The sequence below is a fragment of the Pipistrellus hanaki genome (genome assembly GCF_964339955.1).
Source record: "Pipistrellus hanaki genome assembly, chromosome: 1".
Taxonomy (NCBI): Eukaryota; Metazoa; Chordata; class Mammalia; order Chiroptera; family Vespertilionidae; genus Pipistrellus; species Pipistrellus hanaki.
The window spans coordinates 198,061,655-198,083,521 of NC_140503.1; the positions used below are offsets into that span (position 1 = coordinate 198,061,655).

General features: G+C 42.8%; 1 protein-coding gene across 2 annotated transcripts in view; it reads left to right on the forward strand.

The window, feature by feature from the left end:
• Nucleotides 1–21,867, forward strand: part of PPARGC1A (PPARG coactivator 1 alpha) — a 645,981-nt gene that overhangs the window by 181,410 nt on the left and 442,704 nt on the right. For both annotated transcript variants that reach the window (XM_084890519.1, XM_084890518.1), the window contains one exon: nt 5,623–5,687. In XM_084890519.1, coding sequence (XP_084746645.1) covers nt 5,670–5,687 — 18 coding nt within the window. In that variant the 5' untranslated portion in view covers nt 5,623–5,669. The remainder of the gene's footprint in view (nt 1–5,622; nt 5,688–21,867) is intronic.

Below are 21,867 nucleotides of genomic sequence, written 5' to 3' on the forward strand. Positions count from 1 at the left end.
TTAAAAGATACTGCTGGTAGGAGTGTACCATCACACAGGGATTCCTCTTGGTGGGATCCATACCCTTCACATGTCAATAATTGGAAATCATGCATGTGATGTGCATACATATCCCATATCCACACCTATTCATCTAAACATCCATATGTCTACCTCCACCTCCATCTCTACATCATCCATATCCATATCTCTATCTCTATCTCTATTTCTATCTCTATCTATCTCTCTCTATCTCTATCTCTATCTCTATCTCTATCTCTATCTCTATCTCTATCTCTATCATCTCTATCATCTCTATCTTTATCATCATTTATATCTATCTGTTCTGGCTTCCCCAGAATCCATTCCAGGTCTGGGAACAATAGTAGGAGCTTGGTGACAAATGTATATTGGTATCAAATGGAGAAATCTGCTCTATGAAGTACGAGTTTGTGCCCTTATACACTCTAGCCTCCTCTGCTTTGTTTCTCTCCATAGCATTAATCTCCCCTGGACATACAGTTAATTATTTATTTGTTTTACATTTACTTTTCTATTTGCTTACATGGTGTCTCCCCACACTTGGAGGTGAACTTTTTTTTTTGGGAAAGTCCTTCAAGTCATTTATTCACTACTATGAACCTAAAATAGGTGGCTCAGTAAATATTTGGTGGAAGAATAAATGTTCAAAACAAGTTTTCATCAATACTTCTCCTGTCCCCAAACTCCTCAAATTGCTTGCTTTGTTCGTCTACTTCTCTCTCAGGAGCAGTTAAAATCTACTTAGGGATGAACATAGAGGAAGTCTACATTCTTAGCTACTCCAGTGTAGCAGCTATTGAAGGGCCCTGGGTTAATGGGCATGAGCTGTCTGCAAGGCAGAAGCAGCGAGGAGGTTGAGCGTACAGGAAGGCGTGTGGTCACAGGGACGCATGCGCAGTCCCCACATCATGCTTTCTGTATGGCTGGTCACTGTCACAGCACAAATCTATTCAGCAGAAACCTCGAGTTTTCTTCTAAAAAGTGCAGATAGCAGCTCCGCTTCCCATCCACTAAAACCACACCCTGCTGGGCTTCTTAACCTGGGATGGAAAAGTATTTCAATATAATTAATCTCCTTTGCAATCCTTTACAAGCCATTCTTCTTGGAAGGGGGTCCACAGATCTCATCAGACAGCCAAAGGGATCTGGAAAAGATAAGGACCCCTGAGCAGCCTGGACTAATACAGGCTGGGAGCAATATTTTACTAGGTGCTTAGGTAAGGCAAAGGGTTGAAAAATGGGCTTCCTTTAATCTTTGAAGTAAAAAATAATTCTGTGTGTTTGTTCAGCATTTGCGCATTCTCTCCTCTCTCCTCAATCTATGGGTGGGTATAGTCAGAATCTCTCTCTCTCTCTCTCTCTCTTTCTCTCTCTCTCTCTCTCACACACACACACACACACACACACACACACACACACTCTTCACTCCTTTATGGCAGAAGTGATTCTGATATCCTGAGGTTTAGGAAGGCAGGTGAGTTGCTGTTTCCACGGCAGGGAGTCCTGGCCACCTCCACTCTGTAGAGGCATCGGAAATGATCTCAGGGCTGGTGCGGAATGCAGAGAGCAATGGAAAGGCATCCTGCCAAAATGTTTGCAGACCCAATGGTAGAGATTCAAGCCCGCCCAGCCCTGATTGAATTACCGCTGCCCCAGAAGTACTTTAATCTCAACTGCTGCTCCTTGGGGTGGGGAGGGGGTGAGGAGGAGAGGCGATGATTGAGATGTGTGCGCTGTGGAGAATCCGGAGGCTGGAGCCTCCCAGCTGTGGGGCTGGAGCTGGGAGTATGCAACTTCTTGCCATGGAGATAAAGTGAGGGGTTCTTACCCATGGGTATGTTGATAACTTCCCTTTAATCTGGAATCTGTTTATTTTATTTTTTTAAGATTTTTGTCAGAACATGTTTTAGCACTCACAGCCTGGTGGCAGCAGGGCGTGCCTCAGGGCTGATCACATTTGGGAAATACACGTAAGCTTTAAGTAGGGATACAGTTTTGTAATGGGCGCGTGTTGTGGGGAAGGTGAAGGGGAAAACAAGCTGGATTCTTAAGAAGCAAGGAACCATTTATTAGCAAGAGACAGCAAATTAGGAGAAAGGAATGGAATAGAGCATGAATGAAATAGAAAAACCAGAAAAATACCACCCAAATAAATGTTGTTTACCCAAACACATACTCATACCAAACAATAAAATAGCTGAAAAAATTTAAAACACCCCCTTGAAACACATTTATTTTCATAAGCCACATAGAATAAAGGAAATTATAATAGGCTATGATTAATTACATCTAAAGTAACAAAACAGGAATAAACCATCATTTCTGACTTTTGGGGCTCACAGTCCATATATAAGGGGAGGCGTCCTGTAATTAGAGGTGGACACCTTGGTCATGAGAGAGACCAGATGGCCAGAAGGGTTAGGAGGGGAGCTGAGGACTGAGAGGATGTGGTCAGGAGAAGTCCTGGCTTAGAAGGTAGAGCCATTTACTCTCTCTCTCTCTCTCTTTCTTTTTAATTGATTTCAGAGAGGAAGGGAGAGGGAGAGAGAGAGATAGAAACATCGATGATAAGAGAGAATCATTGATGGGCTGCCTTCTGCACGCTCTGCACTGGGGATCAAGCCTGCAACCTGGGCATGTGCCCTGACTGGGAATCGAACCATGATCTCCCGGTTCATAGGTACACGTTCGTTCAATCACTGAGCCACACCTGCCAGCCTGGAGCCATTTACTCTTCAGGCTGAGAGAGAAGAGCCTGGGGCAGGGCTCAGGACTGTGGTCCTAAGGAAGTAAAGATATCTGCCTGGCATTGGCATTTCAGATGGATGCCGAGAAGAAGGCTAGGAAATGGGAGGCAGGGAGAGTGACAATGGAAACATTTATTACTCAGGGTGAAAAAAAAATGGGGGAGGGGTGTGCTGATTTCTGGAATGATATTTATGAAAACCAGGTCAGGAAAACTGACAAGGAGGCAAGTGTAGAGCTCATTGGAATAGGAACGTCCCTGTTTGTCTATGTGTGCGGGAGGGTGGGAGTGTGGGGGTGTGGGGCGTGGGGGGATGTTTGAACCCATGGGGATGCAAGTAAGTGGCAAAAGTTATTGGGGAAGTGTCAAAGTGGAAATTCATAGCTATTATTTTCGTGGCCTCTAGCTACAAGAGCTAACAGGTGAAGGTAGTCTAGAGACCCAAAGTGGAGAAAAATGACATTTTAACATTTTTGTCAGGTAGGCAATTTAAAAATAAACTTGAATTTAATATATACCATTAATGCTAGAGGTTGTGTTATAACGATGCAAAAATGCCTTCTTTTTCAATAGCTGTTTAAAAAAAGTATGTTGAAGGGGGCTGGGATTCATATATAGAAGAGCCATGTATGGTACAGCTGGGACAGCCACCCTACACAGCTATTGAAGACATACCACGCATCTGCCCTCCAGAAATAACACTTTAACCTATGTCAGGGACTCACCATTATCCTAATATCTGCTCTTGGATTCTGTTCAGTCCCATTAGCGATTCCCATGTTGATTGCTCTGTTAATTGCTTCTAAATCCCGTTGGATGTTCAGATGCTTGGGGGGAAAAAAAATTCTTACTGGCAAAGTTGTGAGTTTTATTAATGTGCAAGTAAACAAGAAATCTAGATTCCAGTGAAGTGTCTGTGATTCAGGATGTCATAGACAGCGGATATGACATCTTTCTTGGCATGTCTGTCGTGAGTTGGTGGTGTGATCATAGGGGGAGGGTTTCAGTGATATCGGTGGGATTGGTTTAAAATGAGCATGCTTGTAGATATGATTAGATAACCAAACCCTCCCCTCTTGGATTCCTACTTACTTAATAGGGAAGGACCTGGCTACTTTTGACCTTAGACATAGTGCTGTTAATTCAGAAGATGTAGACATATGAGTATAATTTGGCCCACCAGCTATATATTGATTTTCATAGTTTCTGAACCAGAAGAAACCTTAGAAATAATCTTCTGAAGCTTCCTTATTTTTCCACTGGAAACAAAAGCCCTGGAGGATGAAGAAGTCAAGGCCTCAGAGAAATTTGCAGTAGAACTGGGTGGAGAGACAAGAGAGTGAGGTTACTGACTCTTGGCCCACCCAGTGCTCCAGCAATCAAGAGAAGGAAAAAGAATAAAAACTGGTGTTTATCATATTTTCAGGAACATTTAATTTTAGTGAGTGTTGGTGGAGACCCCTTAACCCCCATGGATGGAAAAATTTATGATGATCTAGTATGGGATTTCATTTATTTGTAATTATAACGGTATCCCGGTGAGAATAAAAGGAGATGCAAGAATAGGGCAGAACACCCATTATAGCATTGTGATTAATTCATTCAACTAATATTTATGGAGTGTCTTGACCCTGGGATTTAGTAATGAACAAACTGTTCTTCCTCTTATGGAGCTTAAGTCCTAGTTAGGGGGAGATGCACATAGGAGAGTAAGTTAAGAGAGGGACCAAGTAATGGTAGATTGTGGTGAGTCTGATGAAGAAAAAGGAAGGGCAGCAGGTGACAGTGTGATGAGCTATTTTAGGTGAGTGCTCAGAGGAGACCTCACCAAAGAGGTTTATGAGCAGAGATAATGGAAATATCTACCAAAATATAGTCCCAAGAAAAGGGGACAATTGGAAGGAAAAAGTTCGTGAGGTGGGAATGTGCCTGGGGATTGTGGATGATCCAAGAGTCAGTGTGAGAAGATAGTGGGAGATCATGACCCTCAAATCATGGGCTTTGGGAAGGCTCTGCATGATACATTTTTAAGAAGACCCATCCCTTTGCATTTCTGTAATCCCAAGTAGTATGGCTCATAAACGGAGCCCAAAGTCATCTTTTTGGAGAATATTTTTCGAAGGTGCCATCCTCCTGGGATTGGTGTCTAGGCCTCACCAGGAGTGTCCAGAAACCGTCAGATTTTCTGAGGAGTTTTATATCAGCATGGTTTTCACTGTACTCATATCCTTGAAACATATGATGATCAAATATACATAGTAAGAACCCTGCAAATACAGATTATTTGGTCAATGCATGAGTAAATAAATGGTCTGAGAGTGGTAGAAAGGATGAGTGTCCTAGAAAGAGCTGTTAAAAATATACCCTTCTAAAAATGTTAACAAGATTGTTTCTGAAGCTTTCTGACTTCCTTGGAATAATTTTTAAAGTCATGTCCATATGCTGACATGTGAACATAAGTATATAACAAACTGAACAGTAGTAACATTATTTTCAGGCCAAATTTTTTTTCCCACATTAAAACTGGATATGGGGAATATTCTAACCTTTTCTCTGGTAATAAAGGAATATTGGAGTATGGGCTCATTCAACTAAGGGGTTACATTCAGCACTGATTTGCTCGGGGTAAAATGTATCCAATATGTTGAGATCATGGTGAAACTTGCATAGGAAATATCAATTCTCAAGGATAAGGTAGGTGAATAAGTTGTATTGTGAGTGGGAAAATGAAAGTGTAATTCTTGTCCTGTAACTGAATTCTCTCCGTATAATGGACCAATAATTTATTTGTCTTTTGCATTTCAATATCCCCAGCTATGAAGTGGGGGTAACACAAACTACCCTCTGCCTTTCAGGTTTTTTGCGAAAATCAGTGAACTAATATTGGTAGAATTGGAGCCCCATGGATGAAGGGTACTTTGTAAGTATAACACATTATTGTCATATTCTGTTCTGTTACTGCAAAGTGCAAATATCAGATGTCTGTTCTTGCCATATTAGGAAATCAGTAACACTGAGTTTCATAGCAAATATCAATAATCTGATTTCTTTTGAGGAATTTAATATTTCTGAAGTCTCTAATGGTTCGTCAATATGTTGGATGTAGAAAAGCCTGACCCACTCAATATTCAGTCAATGTTTACTAGATAATTTAGAAGAACACACATCTGCATGTTGTGTAAAAATGTTGTTACGATCCATGGATATTAATGCAGGTATTTTTATTTCTCTTCCCCCACCTCTGTGTCCCCTTTTTTGACTTGCATTTAACACTGTGTTTTAAACAGCGGTTTGTGTCTTAAATGGTTGGTTTCAGGGAGAGACTGAATGTTCCACTGAGGTCAGCAATGTTTTGTTAATGATGAAACTAAATGAGACATTCCTTAGGCAAGTTGCTAAGTATTGTGTTTCCAGACTGGATAAAAGAGGAGGCCAACTAGAATGATGAGCTAAATGTGGATCACCCATCCCTGACTATGTTACTGCCCAGGTGGCTTGGGAGTGGCCTTCTGTCCATGGAATGGCCAAGGGCTACAAGCCAGAAGACCGGAGAGCAGTCAGAAACTGTGCAGTCCCAAAGTGATTTTCCCTGCTGAGTAGTACATCTTCTAGTTTGCTAGGTCAACCAATGGCCTGGCATTGTGTGGACAACAGTAGACTAGCTGGTGACATGCCCAGTTCTCAACATGTGATACTTTTTTGGAAAAGGTGGTCGTCACCCTTTAAGAACTCCTGACATAGAGAAATAAAAAAAATATTGTGATTGTATTGAAGCCCATTTTTGTGAGTCACTCTGAGATTCATGGGCCTTTAGGGTCTTATGTCTGGAAGGGTCTACATGCTTCATCTAGTGCTATTTCTACTACAATTTAAGGATTCCTCTGATGGGTGCTCAAGAACCTCCAGAGCAGGGGTGGGGAACATCCCGCCCACGGGCCGTATAAGGTCTGGCCTACCAAGACCAACCATAGACAGGACTAGGAATTTAATATATCTAGGAGCTTTTTTCATAGCATCATACATTTATATTAAGTGAATTATATTACTCAAATGATGCTGTAAATATCCAAATGGCCTTTGGCAGAATGAAGGTTCCCAACCCCTGCTCTAGAGGCAGATTGACTACCTCAAGAAGCAAGTCTTTGTTGTTACATCATTCTTTCTCAAATTGAACCCAAATCCACCCTCTGTGAATCATCTACCCTTGGGCCCTCATTTTATTATCCATCCCTACAAAGAACAAGCTTTCCTCCTCCAAAGCGACAGCCTTTCAAGTGTTCGGGGCTCTTATTGGGTCCCCCTTAGAGTGGTCTCTGTTAGCTTCAACAACTGGAGCTTGTGTGCCCTGACTCCAACTCTACCCTCTGGGAAGGTTCTCATTTGTCTGTATCTTTCTTAGCAAGCTGCCCTGAGACTCTGCCTCCTCCAGGCCCCATTCTGCATCTCAGAGTCAAGAGACCTAATCAAAGGTATGGAAGAGAATGACCTCCAAGAGACCAGCTGGAATCACGTGCGCCCATGGATTGGTTTGAGTAATGAGACAGCAAAGCCCACATCCCTCTGCAAGCTGCAGATGATTGACAGGGAGAAAGTTGTTTTGGTTAATAATACAAACTGCTTGCCTCCCGGAGACACAGCAGCAGCTTACTAATTTGTTAGAAGTGAATTAAGGTTGTTTACCGATGTTTTAAAGTAACTGTCAGAGTGGGGAAAAAAAAAAAAAGAGTTGGTACTAGTGGAGACCACTCTCCCACTTCACAGTTACTGTTTACTTTAAGCCATGTGCATAAATAATATATTGAGATATGAAGGGTGATTTGAAGCCTTAGAACACAGAGCCTCCTGTTTACTAACTGTCATTGGGCTGAAGAGCATTTAAAAGACACCGAACCTTTGTGTCTGTGAATGCCAGGCATGAAATTAACTTTCCTTTTGTAGTTAGCGGAAATCATGATGAAGGCAGTCTTGTTAATGTGTCTGCTGCTGATCTGGGACTCTTGCTATGCAAGACAAGTCTTGGCGATGGGATGCTCCCCGTGTCTCCATCGAAACAAGATCGCTGTCACCCAACCCCCAAGTCCCAAAACAAGGATTGTCTGGGTCACTGAGTCAGTTTGACTAGACTCGGTTCCAGGGGTTCTAGTCCTCACCTCCAGTAGCCCTTTCTGAATATCTCTTTTCTCACCTGATGAATGAAGGTAATAGCATCTGCTTCTACTCCTTTATTTGAAGATGGTGAGACCCTAATGGGGTCATTGTTGTGAAATGGCTTTGAAAGGTATCAGGTGACATATCTGGATGGGAAAAGGCTGTGTTCTAGGTGACTTACTGGTACTAACTAATTTCCTCTGCCTGACAGCCCTCTGGGATAGGTACTGTGATTGTCCTGATTTTGTTACTGCAAAAACTGAAGCACATTTATATTGGGAAGCGAGGGGACTTCTCCATCATCTCAGAGATGACGGGATTCAAATGCCAGGCAGTTGGGATCCAGAGTTTGTGTTCTTAACTGCTATTTATTTGAGAGAATGGATTTGTGTTTGCCTCATTGAAAATGTAATTTATACAACTGCTTTTTAATTTATATTTACATTATATTTATATGAATTTCAAAATTCATTTATATGAATTTGTTTGCATTCATCACTTGAGGGAAGAACCTCAAGTGATGAATGCAAACAAAAGATGGTGGGAATTTGCAGTTATGTGTTCCTACATACGCTTGTGCCTCTTAGTCATGCTGAAGGAAATGAACCATCATCACGAATAGCCTGGACCCATTTTAGCTTGAGAAAAAGCAGGTATGGCTTTTCTGTGAGTGATTATCAGCAAGGAGGCGTCCTATTGGCTGGGGATGTAGCCGACCCTATGGAGTAATTAAGTTTTATGTGTAAAGAGCCAGGCGATTCTTAGATGAAAAGCCCTAAGTGGAAAAAAAAGATCTATTACTCGTAATGGTTTCAGAAACAGGGTATTTGATTCCCTTTTTGTCCCTGTAAGCTTGAAAGTGTGGTAGCCTATTTTGGAGCATGGAGAGACTGTTCGAGAATGAATAGAAAATGTATGGAATGTTTAATTTTGCATGATTACATTTCATATTTGTCGAGGTAACTGTGGCAAACAGAAGTGCACAATAATATCACGGCATATCTATTTTAGATGTTTTGATGAATACTCTGGGTTTTACAGTCTGATACATGAACCCTTTGGGATAAGTCCTTATTATGCAAAATGAACAAGAATGGATTTGTGTTCGCCTCGTTGAAAATATGTAATTTATATAACTGCTTTTTTATTTATATTTACATTATATTTATTTGAATTTCAAAAGAGGAAAGAGCCTCAAGTGATTAATGAAAACAAAAACGGTAGGAATTTGCGGCAATTCCCTCCTGAAATACGTTCAGTCTGGAGGGAGGTCATACTCAAAAGTGAGAGTGGCAAGCCTGGGGCCTGATTTGCTTTGGATTTCTGAATGGAGCTGTTCAAAAATAGGATCATTTTCATAATCCCAGAAAAGTGGATGGACTCCTAAGAAGGAAGCAGCTGAGGGGAAGAATAAATTCTGCAGCTCCAAATGGCCCAGACCTCGGCGACGGCTGCTGTGCCCTAGCACTTGTTCATACAATAAGATAATTGCATAATTAAACACACGACGGAATGCCAGTAATCCAGAGCTTATTTTTCTCATCACAATATGCAACTTGCTGGTGTTGGAAATCATCTCGGCCTTTGATGGAGGCTGGGCTCATTCTTTCACCTCACATCCTCTGCGGCTCTGCTGGCGGGTCAGAGAAACTTCCCCTCAGTTATTTTTAGTTGGTTATATTTAGACAAGGTGCAGTTAGGCAGGAAGTGCCCCCAGGTCTGCCCTGCCTGCCCAGGCAGGGAGAGGTGAGGATTATTTTGCTAAAAGTGTCCCTATGCCCTGTTGATCTTCCTAGGTAATAATGGGCGCAAGGCAAGCTGTAGAGGTGTGCTGTTTGGAGTGTGTTGTACCTCTTTTTTGTTTTTGTTTTTCTTTGTTAATTCTCACTCAAGGATATTTTCCCATTGATTTTTAGAGAGAGTAGAGGGAGGGAGAGGGAGAGAAACAGCAGAGTGAGAAAGACATGCTGATTAGTTGCTTTCTACACTCTTTCCGACCAGGGCCCGGGATAAGCCTGCAACCAAGGTAGGTGCCCTTGCCAGGAATCGAACTCAGGATCCTTCAGTCTGCAGGTCGATGCTCTAGCCACTGAGCCAAACCAGCTGGGGTTGGGGTGTACCTCTTTGTGTCCTAATTCTGAGCTTGCTCAGTGGAGTGCCTGAGAAGGCCAGACTCTAGAGCTGGGCTCCTGAGGGCAAACCCTGGTGTGGCCTCTTCCACACTGGGTGACCCTGGGAAAGAAACTCACGCTCCCCTAGTTGCTTGTGTGTAAAAGGAGAATCTTAGTGATGCTGTGAGACTAGACTAAGTTCATGTATGGAAAGAGCTTAGAAAATACCGCAGTCAGGCAGGCTGTAAGCACCCAGTAAATGCTACCTAGTAGTCTTAGGCAGGGAGTTTCAGATCCATCTGAATGTGGCAAATCTTTGAGGAAGGAAAATAAGTAGATTTATGGCTTCACCTTTTCAAGAAAAATTTATTGATCACTTTATCTGCTATCATTTGGGGTGTCAAAAAATAAAGATGAAGAATAGCTCTTCCCTGCCCTGGGAATTGAATTGAGGAAATAGACATGTCAACATATGATGATGATGATGATATAAATAATAGCATTAAAACAAAGTCGGCCAGATAGTAAGATAATTTACTTTAGCAGGACCTGGTCTGTCATAGTGACCCCAGCATGTAACACGTACTAGGGGTGTCGAACTCAATCAGAGAAGGGGCCAAAATCTAAAATCCAGCCTAAATCGCGGGCCGAATGGTTTACTGAACAGTCATAAACTGACAATGTCATAAACTGACAGTGGAGTGCAGTGATGACAGCGCGGTGCGGGCCACATTGCAAGGCCTGGCGGGCTGGATTTGGCCCGCGGGCCTTGTGTTTGACACATGTGAGTCGTAGACGAATAAATGGATGACAGAAATTTGGTCTAAGATTAGTTTGTCTAGAATCAAAATGGTTTATCAGCACAGAGTAGGTTCCTAGTTGAGTAGTCACTTAGCACATGGCTGGGGCTCAGTATTTGAAGACTGAGTCAATGAATGCATGGGTAAAATTGACTTTAAGCTTCTTCTCTTTTGAATTACTACCATGAGTTTCAGAAAGCAGTGCGTTTGCTAATACTGAGTAATAGGTCTGGCTCTAGGGTGAGGCGAGTGAGATGATTAAGGTGCGAAGTTGATGAAGGCACTTCCTCTCAGGGTCCTACCATGCCTCCTGAAATTTTGCACCTTAGATCCTCACTTTCCTCTCCCACATCCACACCCTGTAGAATATCCTGGCCCTACATGTGTGACTCTGCTTCAGCTGGACGTTGGTTCGAAGAACATTTCCCCAAAATTTTATTTTGAAAAATTTCAAAGATACAGAAAAGTTGAAAGAATAGTACACAAAGCTGTTCTTACGAACGGTCAATGTTTGGTCACGTGGACTCTATCTCCCTCTACAGACATGGCTTTGAACCTTGTCCTAATGCACAGGGGAAGTCATGTGCCCCGCGCAGCATCCTCCCTGACTCTAGTGCACATCATGTGAAATATACTTTCTAAATCCTGCAGCCCCAAATAATAAATTCTAGAAAAGAAAGCCACAAAGAACATTAAGAGAAGTTCGCTTGAATATTTTTTTTCAACTTTAAAAACTGCTACTTGAAACATATTGGTAGGCTATTAATATACTATTATAAAATATTTAGAACATGGCCAATATAATATGCCTAAAGTTTGAAAGGTTAGGAAGTTTTTCTGGATGCACTGACATTCTCTTTTACAAAGGAGAGACTTTTTTTTTTTTTTAAAGGCAAATTATCTTGATCATTATTTTTCTGAGAGCCTTTTAGAAGTAGACAGTAGACCAATAATTAATATGATGACATTATCAATTTCCCTGTTAAGACTGTTCACTGTAAGAGGGAACTTTGCAACTCTAACATAGGGGCTATACATTTGTCGTTATGCTCCCAGATAACAAGAAATACACACTCGACTTTGGAGTACACAGACAAACTCATGAAAACATCCCTTCTCTGTTAAGCTTGAATGTTTATAAAAAATAAAGTGTCTGTCACTATAAAAGTAGGCCAAAGGGCAGCTGATGTGGCTCAGTGGTTGAGCATCGACCATTGAACCAAGAGGTCACTGGTTCAATTCCCAGTCAGGGCACATGCCCGGGTTGTGGGCTCGATCTGCAGCAGGGGTGTGTAGGAGGCTGCCAATTAATGATTCTCTCTCATCATTGATGTTTCTATTTCTCCCTCTCCCTCCATATCTCTCTAAAATCAATAAAAAACATATTAAAATAAATCTGCCAGAAGGTTGTATAATTGGAGTCAGGGGAGGGGCCTCAGAGGCACCATAGGTGGTGAGGGCCACAGCGAAGGCAGGGCGGCCAGCTCTGGGAAACCAGGCCACCCATTCCATTAGCGGATCTCAGGTATTATGTGCTTCCCATTGTCATTTGCTAACGAATCAGTTTCCAGGAATGTGTTCTGAAGCTGAAAAGAAAGAGTTTGGAACCCACCGAACCAGCACTGGGGGCTGGAAGAAGGAATTGGAAGGGCTCATGCAGCAGTGTGGTTGGCCATTAGAAATGATAGCTGTCAGGTGGCAGGGTGGGAGAGGTCAGCAGAACCACGAAAAGCAGCTGCAAGAAAGAACTGAAATTAAGTCCTGTCTGGAAGCATGCAGCAGGGTCAAATGCCATACAGAGCCTAAGGTGGCGATTCTGCAATGGGGTGACTCCAGTCTTTAACCCAGAGATTCTGATTCAATAGGTCCAGAGAGGGGGTCCAAGAGTCTGACTTTTTGAGTCCACCCCGTACCACATAGGTGAAAACTACCGTAAAGTCACCTTTATGTCATAGAACAGGGGTCTTCAAACTACGGCCCGTGGGCCACATGCAGCCCCCAGGGGAGTCTGATTCTGCCCGCCAGGTTTTTTGAGCAGTGAGCGCAGCCAAGGTGTTACAGTAGGAATTAGTAGTTCATATAGTCCGGCCCTCCAGCTCTCTAAGGGACCGTGATCTGGCCCCCACTTTAAAAAGTTTGAGGACCCCTGTATAGAACATGACAGTATTTGGTGTTGATAAAGATGACTGGAGTTAAGAAAATGTTAAATTCAGTCCCCTGTAATGCAACCCTTTTTCAAAAATAGGGACATTTTAGAATTATTTTCTTGCAAAATTCTTAAAATAGAAAAAAAATTATCCCGAGGAATAGAAGGAAACAGGCCAACAGATAAAGCATGGTATTATGAGGTAGTTTACTAAGTCTGATGGGAGGGAAAGAAAGCTATGTCTGGGTGGATGACATGATAATTCTTGGAAGGACTTCATGGTGGGGCCTCATGGCTTAACGTGATCTGTCTAAGCTGTGGAGTCAGACGGACTTGGGTTTGAATCCTGATTATCCTATTTAGTAGTTGTAGGACTTTATATGGAAATTACAGGTAAATTAAGATTAAAAATAAAAGCTAAATGAGACGATCTACTCAAAGTACTGAGCACAGAACTTGCAAAATAATAGATGTTTAACAAGCGGTGGTAATTATTATTATATCTATTTAACAATGACCTTAAATAGGTAGGCTTCAAGAGGGTAGGAATGAGAGTGTGTTGTCCACCAGTTTGTTTTGGGGTTTTGGAAGAGGGAGAAGAGAGGGAAGAGGAAGAAGAGGGAGCACTAGAGTGCCCCCAAGAAGGGGAATAGCATAAGCAAATCTTGAGGTAAGAGATGGTGTATCCTCTTGTGCCTTCAGTGTTCCCAGTAGTGTTGCTCATGTAGAAGGTTCTAGATGATACAAATATTATACAAGTGCTAACTAATTTAATCCTCATTGTGACTGTGGGACATAGGTATTATTATTTAACAGATCATGAGGCCGAGGCACCGAGAGGTTAAGTAACTTACCCAAGATCACACAACTGATAGTAGTAGAGCCAGGGTTTAAAATCAGGCAGCCTCTTACTTCTAACCACTTATGCTATGCTATTTTAATAGTAATGACTTATGTTAATGTGTATTAGGAAAATCTAGCACAGGAAGAGCCATGGTTTTGTAGATAGAGTTGCCTGGAACAATGGCAAAATTTACAGATGTAACTTGATTTAAAGGAGTCACATAAAAAAAATGATAGTAGAGGTGACATCTAATAACAGGAAAAATCCCCAGATGATTCTGGCCTGGGAAATTCTGGGGCGAGGAAAGATTAAAGCTACCCCAGGGGACTGTTGCCTCCCAAATCATTGTTGTGTGAAATAACAATAAAACCTTCAAGTTCTAGGGAAGAAGCAAGTGGTCCACCCTAGGGTGAGAAGCTGGGGGAAGGAAAGGCCATGCTAAGTTCACTCCCATTCCTCCCCCGTCCTCCCCCGCACCTCCCTCCCCCCATCCCTCCCCCAGCTCGCAGTTCCACTGGTGAAGGAAAAATATCCCACTGGGTCCTGCAAGTCTGTGGAGGAGCCTGACTGAGATCTGTGCTACCCTGCAGTTCTTCAGTTTCTCCTTCTCTCCCTCCGCTTCTCCCCCTTCCTCTGCCTTCTCTCTCCTTCCACCCCTCTGCCTTCTCTTTTTTATTGTGAGAAGGACAGGTTTCCAAGAGGCCAGGTTTCCAAGAGGACAGGTTTCCAAGGATGCCAATGCCTAATGCAACCCAATGGGAAAAAGAGTTTTGATACTCCACGTGGCGTTTTAATTTGCCTTTAGGTTTCCAGGATGGTGCTCCTGTCTCTCCTCTGGCTGTTTAGGTAATCCTAAACTAATCCGGACGCAGGCTTTTTCATATTTGCAGCAGATTTACCTTCCCAACAACTGTTTGAGGCCAATATTAAAACGAGTTTGTATTCCCTGGGCAGATGAGCACAGGAGTTAGTTTACATGTTGCAGGAAATCAGAGTGTACCCAGTCACCATTGGGCAAGGAATTTGGGGATAATTCCAGTCTTCCAAACCTGGGGGTGGGATGCCTGGGCTGCTGACCGAGAGATAACCGTGCTCTGTACACAGTTCTGTGCATTTCCTCTGCATTACCCCGAGGACTAGCATCATCTTTTGTTCTTTCCACCATTTAGTACTGGACATGTGGTATGCATTCAATACAGAAACTTTTGCCCATTGGTTCAGGAGTGATAGCAGTAATTCAGTATTTCTTCTTTCAGATTGTTTGAGCACTTACTATGTGATAGGCATTGTGCCAGGGGCTCCCACACTATTCTCACAATAGCCCTCTTCACCTATCCACGCAGGCTCAGGGAGGTTAAAAGAGTCAACCAAGACCACACACGTGGTTCTACAACATTCAAATCCAGATATCCCAATTTTTAGATTTAGATTTCTATTTAAAAAAAAATATATTTTATTGATTTCTTACAAAGAGGAAGGGAGAGAGATAGAAACATCCATGAGAGAGTCATCGATCAGGTGCCTCTTGTACGCCCCCCACTGGGGATATGCCCACAACCAAGGTACATGCCCTTGACCAGAATCGAACCCGGGACCTTTCGCAGGCTGACGCTCTATCCACTGAGCCAAACTGGTTTTGGCAAGATTTCTATTTTCTTTATGCTACTTTCCTGGGCCTTGCAAACAGTGAGTGGGTTTCCCTACACCCCCGCCTCCCCCCCCCCCCCCGCCCTCCCCCCCCCATTAAACTGGAATTTTCTCACACCCATCCCCCAGGATCTCCATCATCAACCTCACACAGAAGGAAAGTGATCCTCTCCCTCCCTCCTCCCCCCTCCCCCCATCAGTAAAGAATCTGTCTTCCTGGCAGGAAACCCTGAGTATCGCCAAATGCCACCGCCCACAGTGAGTCTGGGAGCCCACAGTGAGTCTGGGAGAGGAAGCTGCCCTGGGAGCAGGGCTGTGTGAGAAAGGACTCAGGATCAGCCCTGCACAGGAGCCCCCCAGTGCTGCCTCATAGAATAAAACAGTTGTTGGTTAAGCCATGTGGTTTTAAATTGTTTCTGCAGAGTGAGTAACTCTATGATTTTTACTTGTCACTGGCTAAAAGGGGGGGATAAAAAGTTAGAGTGAAACTTTGTAGCTGTTTTGCTTCCCTGTATGTTCATAGTGGTTATTTATGTCGGGGAAGTTTCTGTTGGGCTTCAGCTCAGGGTACAGAGCCGGCAGGGTGGTGGCTGCCCTCCATGCTGACATCTGACAGGCTACAGGCCACGCAGGATGGATTTCTGGTACCCAGGTGGATGGCGTTGAGGGCCCCGTGTTGGGATTGTACTGCATTATGAAATGGATTTATCGATCGAAATCTAAAAGTGGCCCGTTGCCTGTCAATATCAGATCTGTATCAGTAGGTTTGATGAATCGGGGTCCCCGACCCTTTGTTTTGTTTGCTTAATCAACTCCGCCTGGCAGGAACAATAAAAGACTCCAGGTGGTGCACTGCGCATGGCTTATTGCACTCGTCCTGTGTGTGGCTGACCTCAGGGCCCGCAGCACCGCCTGTGCTGTAACAGCCCCAAGTGCACTGTGCCTGACATCCTCCCGCGAGTTCAACCTCCCCCACAATGCTGCGTTTCCATATCAGCCTCATGCATTAACCTTGAGACGCTGTGCCCATGCGGTAGGTAGTATCTTCATTTTCCAGATGAAGGAATTAAGACACTGTGAGGTTAGATGAGCTGCCCAAGGCCACACGGTAAATCTCTCATGCAGCTGGGATCCAGGCAGAGGTGTCATGGTTCCCGGGTGGGGGTACTGTTCTCTCCTTCTCTGTGGTTGCAAAGTAAAAGGATTTGAATGTGCAGAAAGCCTGCAATAATATATGTTCTCTCCAGATGTGGTCAGGCTGTCATCTTATATCTGAGTCTTTTGTGGAAGAAATCATGTCCCTGAATAGGAAGCAGAGGATTCACCATGTCGTTTATTTGGTCTTTGCATCCACAGACCAAGGTGTAGACTTCTGTATCTCATTGGATGCTCACTTCCATAGGTTTGTTCTTGGCACTCCTACAGGACTCTTTCAGGGGCAGTTGCCTCTCCAATCAGGTGTTAGATGATATAGGGGGTCAGAGAAACAGAAGACACAGTGCTCCCCACTGGAGGGCTTCCATTTCAGTTGATGAGAATGGTTGAATGAATGCAAGAGATCTTTGGTAAGTGATCGAGGCCATGTGGCTCCATTTACCTGACCACAACTACAACCCAGTAACAACAAATGATTGCACACACTCACTCAGCCAGCCCGGCCATGGCCTGGAGCAAGGTTAACAAAGGTGTCTGGAATTGGCCATCCCTGTGTGTGCCATGTGGGGCTCAGAGATAATTCTGGAGATAGAGCCCATCTCCTTGGCATACATTATGCCACTTTTTACTTCTGAATCTCTTCTGGAACTCTGAATTAAGTCACTTGACTCTGCCATCACAGTGATGATGAGCTGGAATAGAAAACCAAAGAGATAACTTCCTGGCATAATAGAGCAAAACCTTTAAGAACTAGAATGCTTAGGAGATAAACAGAGTTTTATTGAGGAAAATTACCCCCTCCCCCCATCTTTTTGGTTGAAAATTCATTTTAGAGTGAAAAAATATATCATGGAAATAGGCTTATAGCTCTTTTTTCATGCCTTTTTCTCCTTGCTAAGCCTTAAGGATATCATTCTGAAGACCAAAATATTTTTGTAGATTGAGGGGATGTAGGGCATTAACCAACTTATAATCTTTAGCACCGATTTAAAAAAATATATATATATATATATCTATTGGTTTCAGAGAAGAAGGGAGGGGAAGAGATAGAAACATCAATGATGAGAGAAAATCATTAATTAGCTGCCTCCTGCATGCCCCACACTAGGGATCGAGCTCTCAACTAGGGCATGTGCCCTGATGGGGAATCGAACCGTGACCTGGTTCATAGGTGATGCTCAATCACTGAGTCATGTAGGCCAAGCATAGCACCAAATTTTTGACATTAGTTTATTTCAAATGTGGTGGGTTAACAAGTACATTGCCCACAACCTCTCATTGGCTTCCCTTGTGACCTGGAAGATTGTCTATTAGTATGTTTTTGCTTTCTTTCCTTTATCCCTTCAATCCATATTCCCCAAGACTCAAAGAAAAATGCCAGTTTCACCTGAACATATTGTTAAACACATAGATCCCCCAGAGATTCAGATCTAATTGGTTTTGAATGGCATCTAACAATCTCCATTTCTACTAAGCACCTTGTCTTTTCTAATAAGCACTCTAACAAGCTTATTAGAATCTTTCTTTCTTTCTAGCAAGCAGTGTTCCGAGGTCCACACTTTGAGAAACTGTTAGAGGCAGAGGAACTGGTTCCTGGGGAGGTGCCATATGTGTTAGAGGTAAAAGTCCCTCTTCTGCAAGGTGGTTTCATAAATGATTTGGTGATGGCTTTTAGTCAAAGACCAACTATACATACATCTTACCCCAGATTGAAGTTTACAAACATTTGTTGAAAACATTCTTTTGGGATCCCAAGATCTGAACGAGACAGTATACTATTGATTGCCAGGAAATATATTTATTATGGGAGCAGTTTTGCATAGTAGGGAGAGTTTATTTCATGCAAAGAATATATTATTTGATTGTTGTTATCCGATTGTAAGAAGTCTATGAGAAAATAAACAATAAAACCAGGAAATTATTACATTAGAGTTGTTCATCCAGCCATTTGTATACCATATAAGTAAGCACTCTTCAAAATCTTTTGTTACTCTGTTGAATAGAGAAATTATTCACAGAAAACATTTTCATTATTTTCAAAGTAGCAACACTAATATAACTAGGCGTGTGTGTGTGTGTGTGTGTGTGTGTGTGTGTGTGTGAGAGAGAGAGAGAGAGAGAGAGAGAGAGAGAGAGAGAGAACATGGAGAGAGAGAGAGAACATGGCTTGTGGGTGTATATCAGCAAACAAGTCATGAACTAATAATAAAACAACAAATTAACAGCAATTTAATTAAGCACAATTTATGTCAAAATCTCTGAATAGGGAGATGATTGCATAATTATATGTAAAAATTTGAGGGGAAAAATAGATCTTCTTATTCTTATATTCTACTCCACTCTCTGCAATTGTCCGGCAGCTGTTTTCTGAGCTGCCAAGCTGGGTCCCAACTTGGGTCAAACAATTTCCGAAGGAATGGCTTGGGTGAGCTGGCTGCTGTCAAGCTGTGTGGTCCTTGCACTAGCAAATGAGTAAATCAGAGTTCTAAGTTGCAAATGTGCCTCAGATTAACTTCTGCATTGTAGGGAATGAGCTGGGCATAATTTAAAGTCTGGCTCAGCAACAGCCTTCTCCTGTGGCAGCCTCATCAAGGAGATGGTGGAAAATGAAGGCATGGCGGGCCACGGAGCTTCCATGGGGCATGCAGTCAGTGTACTGCACTGGAAATGTCACATTCCAAGAGGTCCTGGAATGAGCACACTCAGTGTCAGATCGCTCTGTGGGCTCTGTTCACATGATGCCAGCCTTTGCTTATCTGACCAGGCCTAAAATAAGACGCTCAGATGCTTTATTTATGAGCTCCAGGCCACCCAGGACCGTGATGGAAGTAACCTTGAGCTACACAGCATTTGATCACTTCAACTCCCATTAACTACCTGTTTCTAAATGGGGAAAAGCATTTACCCAGCACATTGTGTTATTCATGAAGACACAAAAGCAGTCTGTTGAGCTGTCACTGGGGCGGATTTCCATGTAATGCGATCCAGCTGTTGAAGGCTGCAGTGTAAATGTCTAATGTTAGTTTTCTCCTTTCCCCCCCTTCTCTTTCCTTTCTTTTCCTTCATACCCTCCTCCCCATTTTTTTTCATTCTTAAAAAGAATCGGCCAAGTGCAGACATTGTTAAGCATATAATTGTATGTTAAGAAGTCACTAGCTGTTCCCTTTTTTAACACAGAAGGTCATACGTTGGTGGCAGAGGCCCCTTTTACGTAATAACAGAAGCCTGTTGTGTAGAGTTTCTTGGTTTTGGCACTGTTCCTATTTCAGATCTGACTATTATTTTGTTGTGGGGCTTTCTGTGAATTATAGGATGTTTGGAGCATTGCTGGATGACAGTTGCACCTGCCCACTTGTGACCACGAAAATGTCTTCAGACATTCCCAAATGTTCTCTTGGGAGCCAAATTGCCCCTGGTTGGCCTAGTGTGACAGCTTACTGAGGTTTCATTATTGAAAAACCTCACTGACTCTCTCTGATGTGTGGTTATCAGATCTGGATTTAAAAGGCAAAAAAACCTGGGTTGGAACCCTAGCTCCAACAGTAATTGACACTAACTGGTGTGACTTTGGGCAAAATATGAAAATTCTTCATCTATAAGATAAAGATAAAAAGACTTAACTTATAATTGAAAAATCAGTGAATGAATATATATATGAAATATATGGCCTATGATCCATGCTCAAAAATTGATGATCTGCTTATATGACCTGACATGTAAAATACTACCATTGCCAACATAGACATGCAGTGAAATAGAAGGCTGACCTGTGAGCTACTTTTAGCATGTGTTGCTCAATTCTTATCTTGACCTTCTTGTCTTTCCTTTTACTTCTATCCCCTAGCCATTCCTATGTTGCAAAACTGACTGATTATGACCAGAACCCTTAAATGAGGAGAAAGGAAAGAGAAATGGAGAAAGGATGGAAAAGAACAGTTTCCTGGTAGGACCATTCTATGAGGAAGCCCCTTGAAGAAGTATGGGCAATTCATTTGGCTTCTTGAATGTTAAACTGTAGAAAGATTGTAGAAACTAAAGAACCCTCAACACAACATTAATCTGAACCCCATTCTACACTTAACCAATGCCAAATGTACTGTGTTTTTGCTTCAGGAGAAAATGAAATCACTTTCCTTATTTGGGAACTCGGTGATGAGTGTGAAATCTGTTTTCGTAGGAAACAGCTGAGAAAACAATTAAGTGCTGCCATGTGGCTCGCACAGTTTTCTGCCTGGGTCTTCAGAGTCTGGGCCCCTTTCAAGTTGCATCTAAATCTCAACATAAGGGCCAGGCTATCAATGAGCGAGTAGGCATCAGCAAGGGAGTTAAGACTGTAACTTTGACATCTTCAGCCATCACACGCCTATTTTACAGAGCCTCTCACATCTGCTACTTGCCAGCAATTAAGAAAACATTGGCAAAAAACCCTACTCTTCCCATTTTCCCTGAACCCCTCATGCCTGGTAGTGTTACAATTTCTTTCTTTCTTTTTTTAAAAATATACTTGTATTGATTTTTTTTTTTCAGAGAGGAAGGGAGAGGGATAGACAGTCAGAAACAGCGATGAGAGAGAAACATCAATCAGCCACCCCCTGCACAATCCCCACTGGGGATGTGCCCGCAACTAAGACACATGCCCTTGATTGGAATCGAACCTGGGACCCTTCAGTCCACAGGCCAATGCTCTATCCACTGAGCCAAACTGGTTAGGGCGGTATTGTTACAGTTTCATTTGTGTTCTATAGTGTTCTATAGCTCTCTCTTCCTTATATCCTTCCTCTTCCTAACCCTTTCTAGTTGCACCATAGAACATGAGGGTTGACAAGGATAGGATCAATGATCAAGTCCATTGGTTGAATTGCTTCTAGACCATTTCCAGCATGTTCTGTCTGTCCTATTTTTTAAAAATATGTTTTTATTGATTTCAGAGAGGAAGAGGGAGGGATAGAAAGATAGGAACATCAAGATGAGAGAATCATTGATCGGTTGCCTCCTGCACATCCCCTATTGGGGATCGAGCCCACAAGCCAGGCATGTGCCTTGACTGGAATCGAACCTGTGACCCTTCAGTCTGCAGGCTGATGCTCTATCCACTGAGCCAAACCGGCTAGGGCTGTCTGTCCTATTCTTGAATGATTCCAAAGATGGGAAGCTCACTGTTATGGAAAGAAGGTTTCTTAAATGCTGAGCCACTCACTCTACTTGTTACAGGCATAGAAATCTGCCCCCTTCCCCCCTCCCCTCTACAC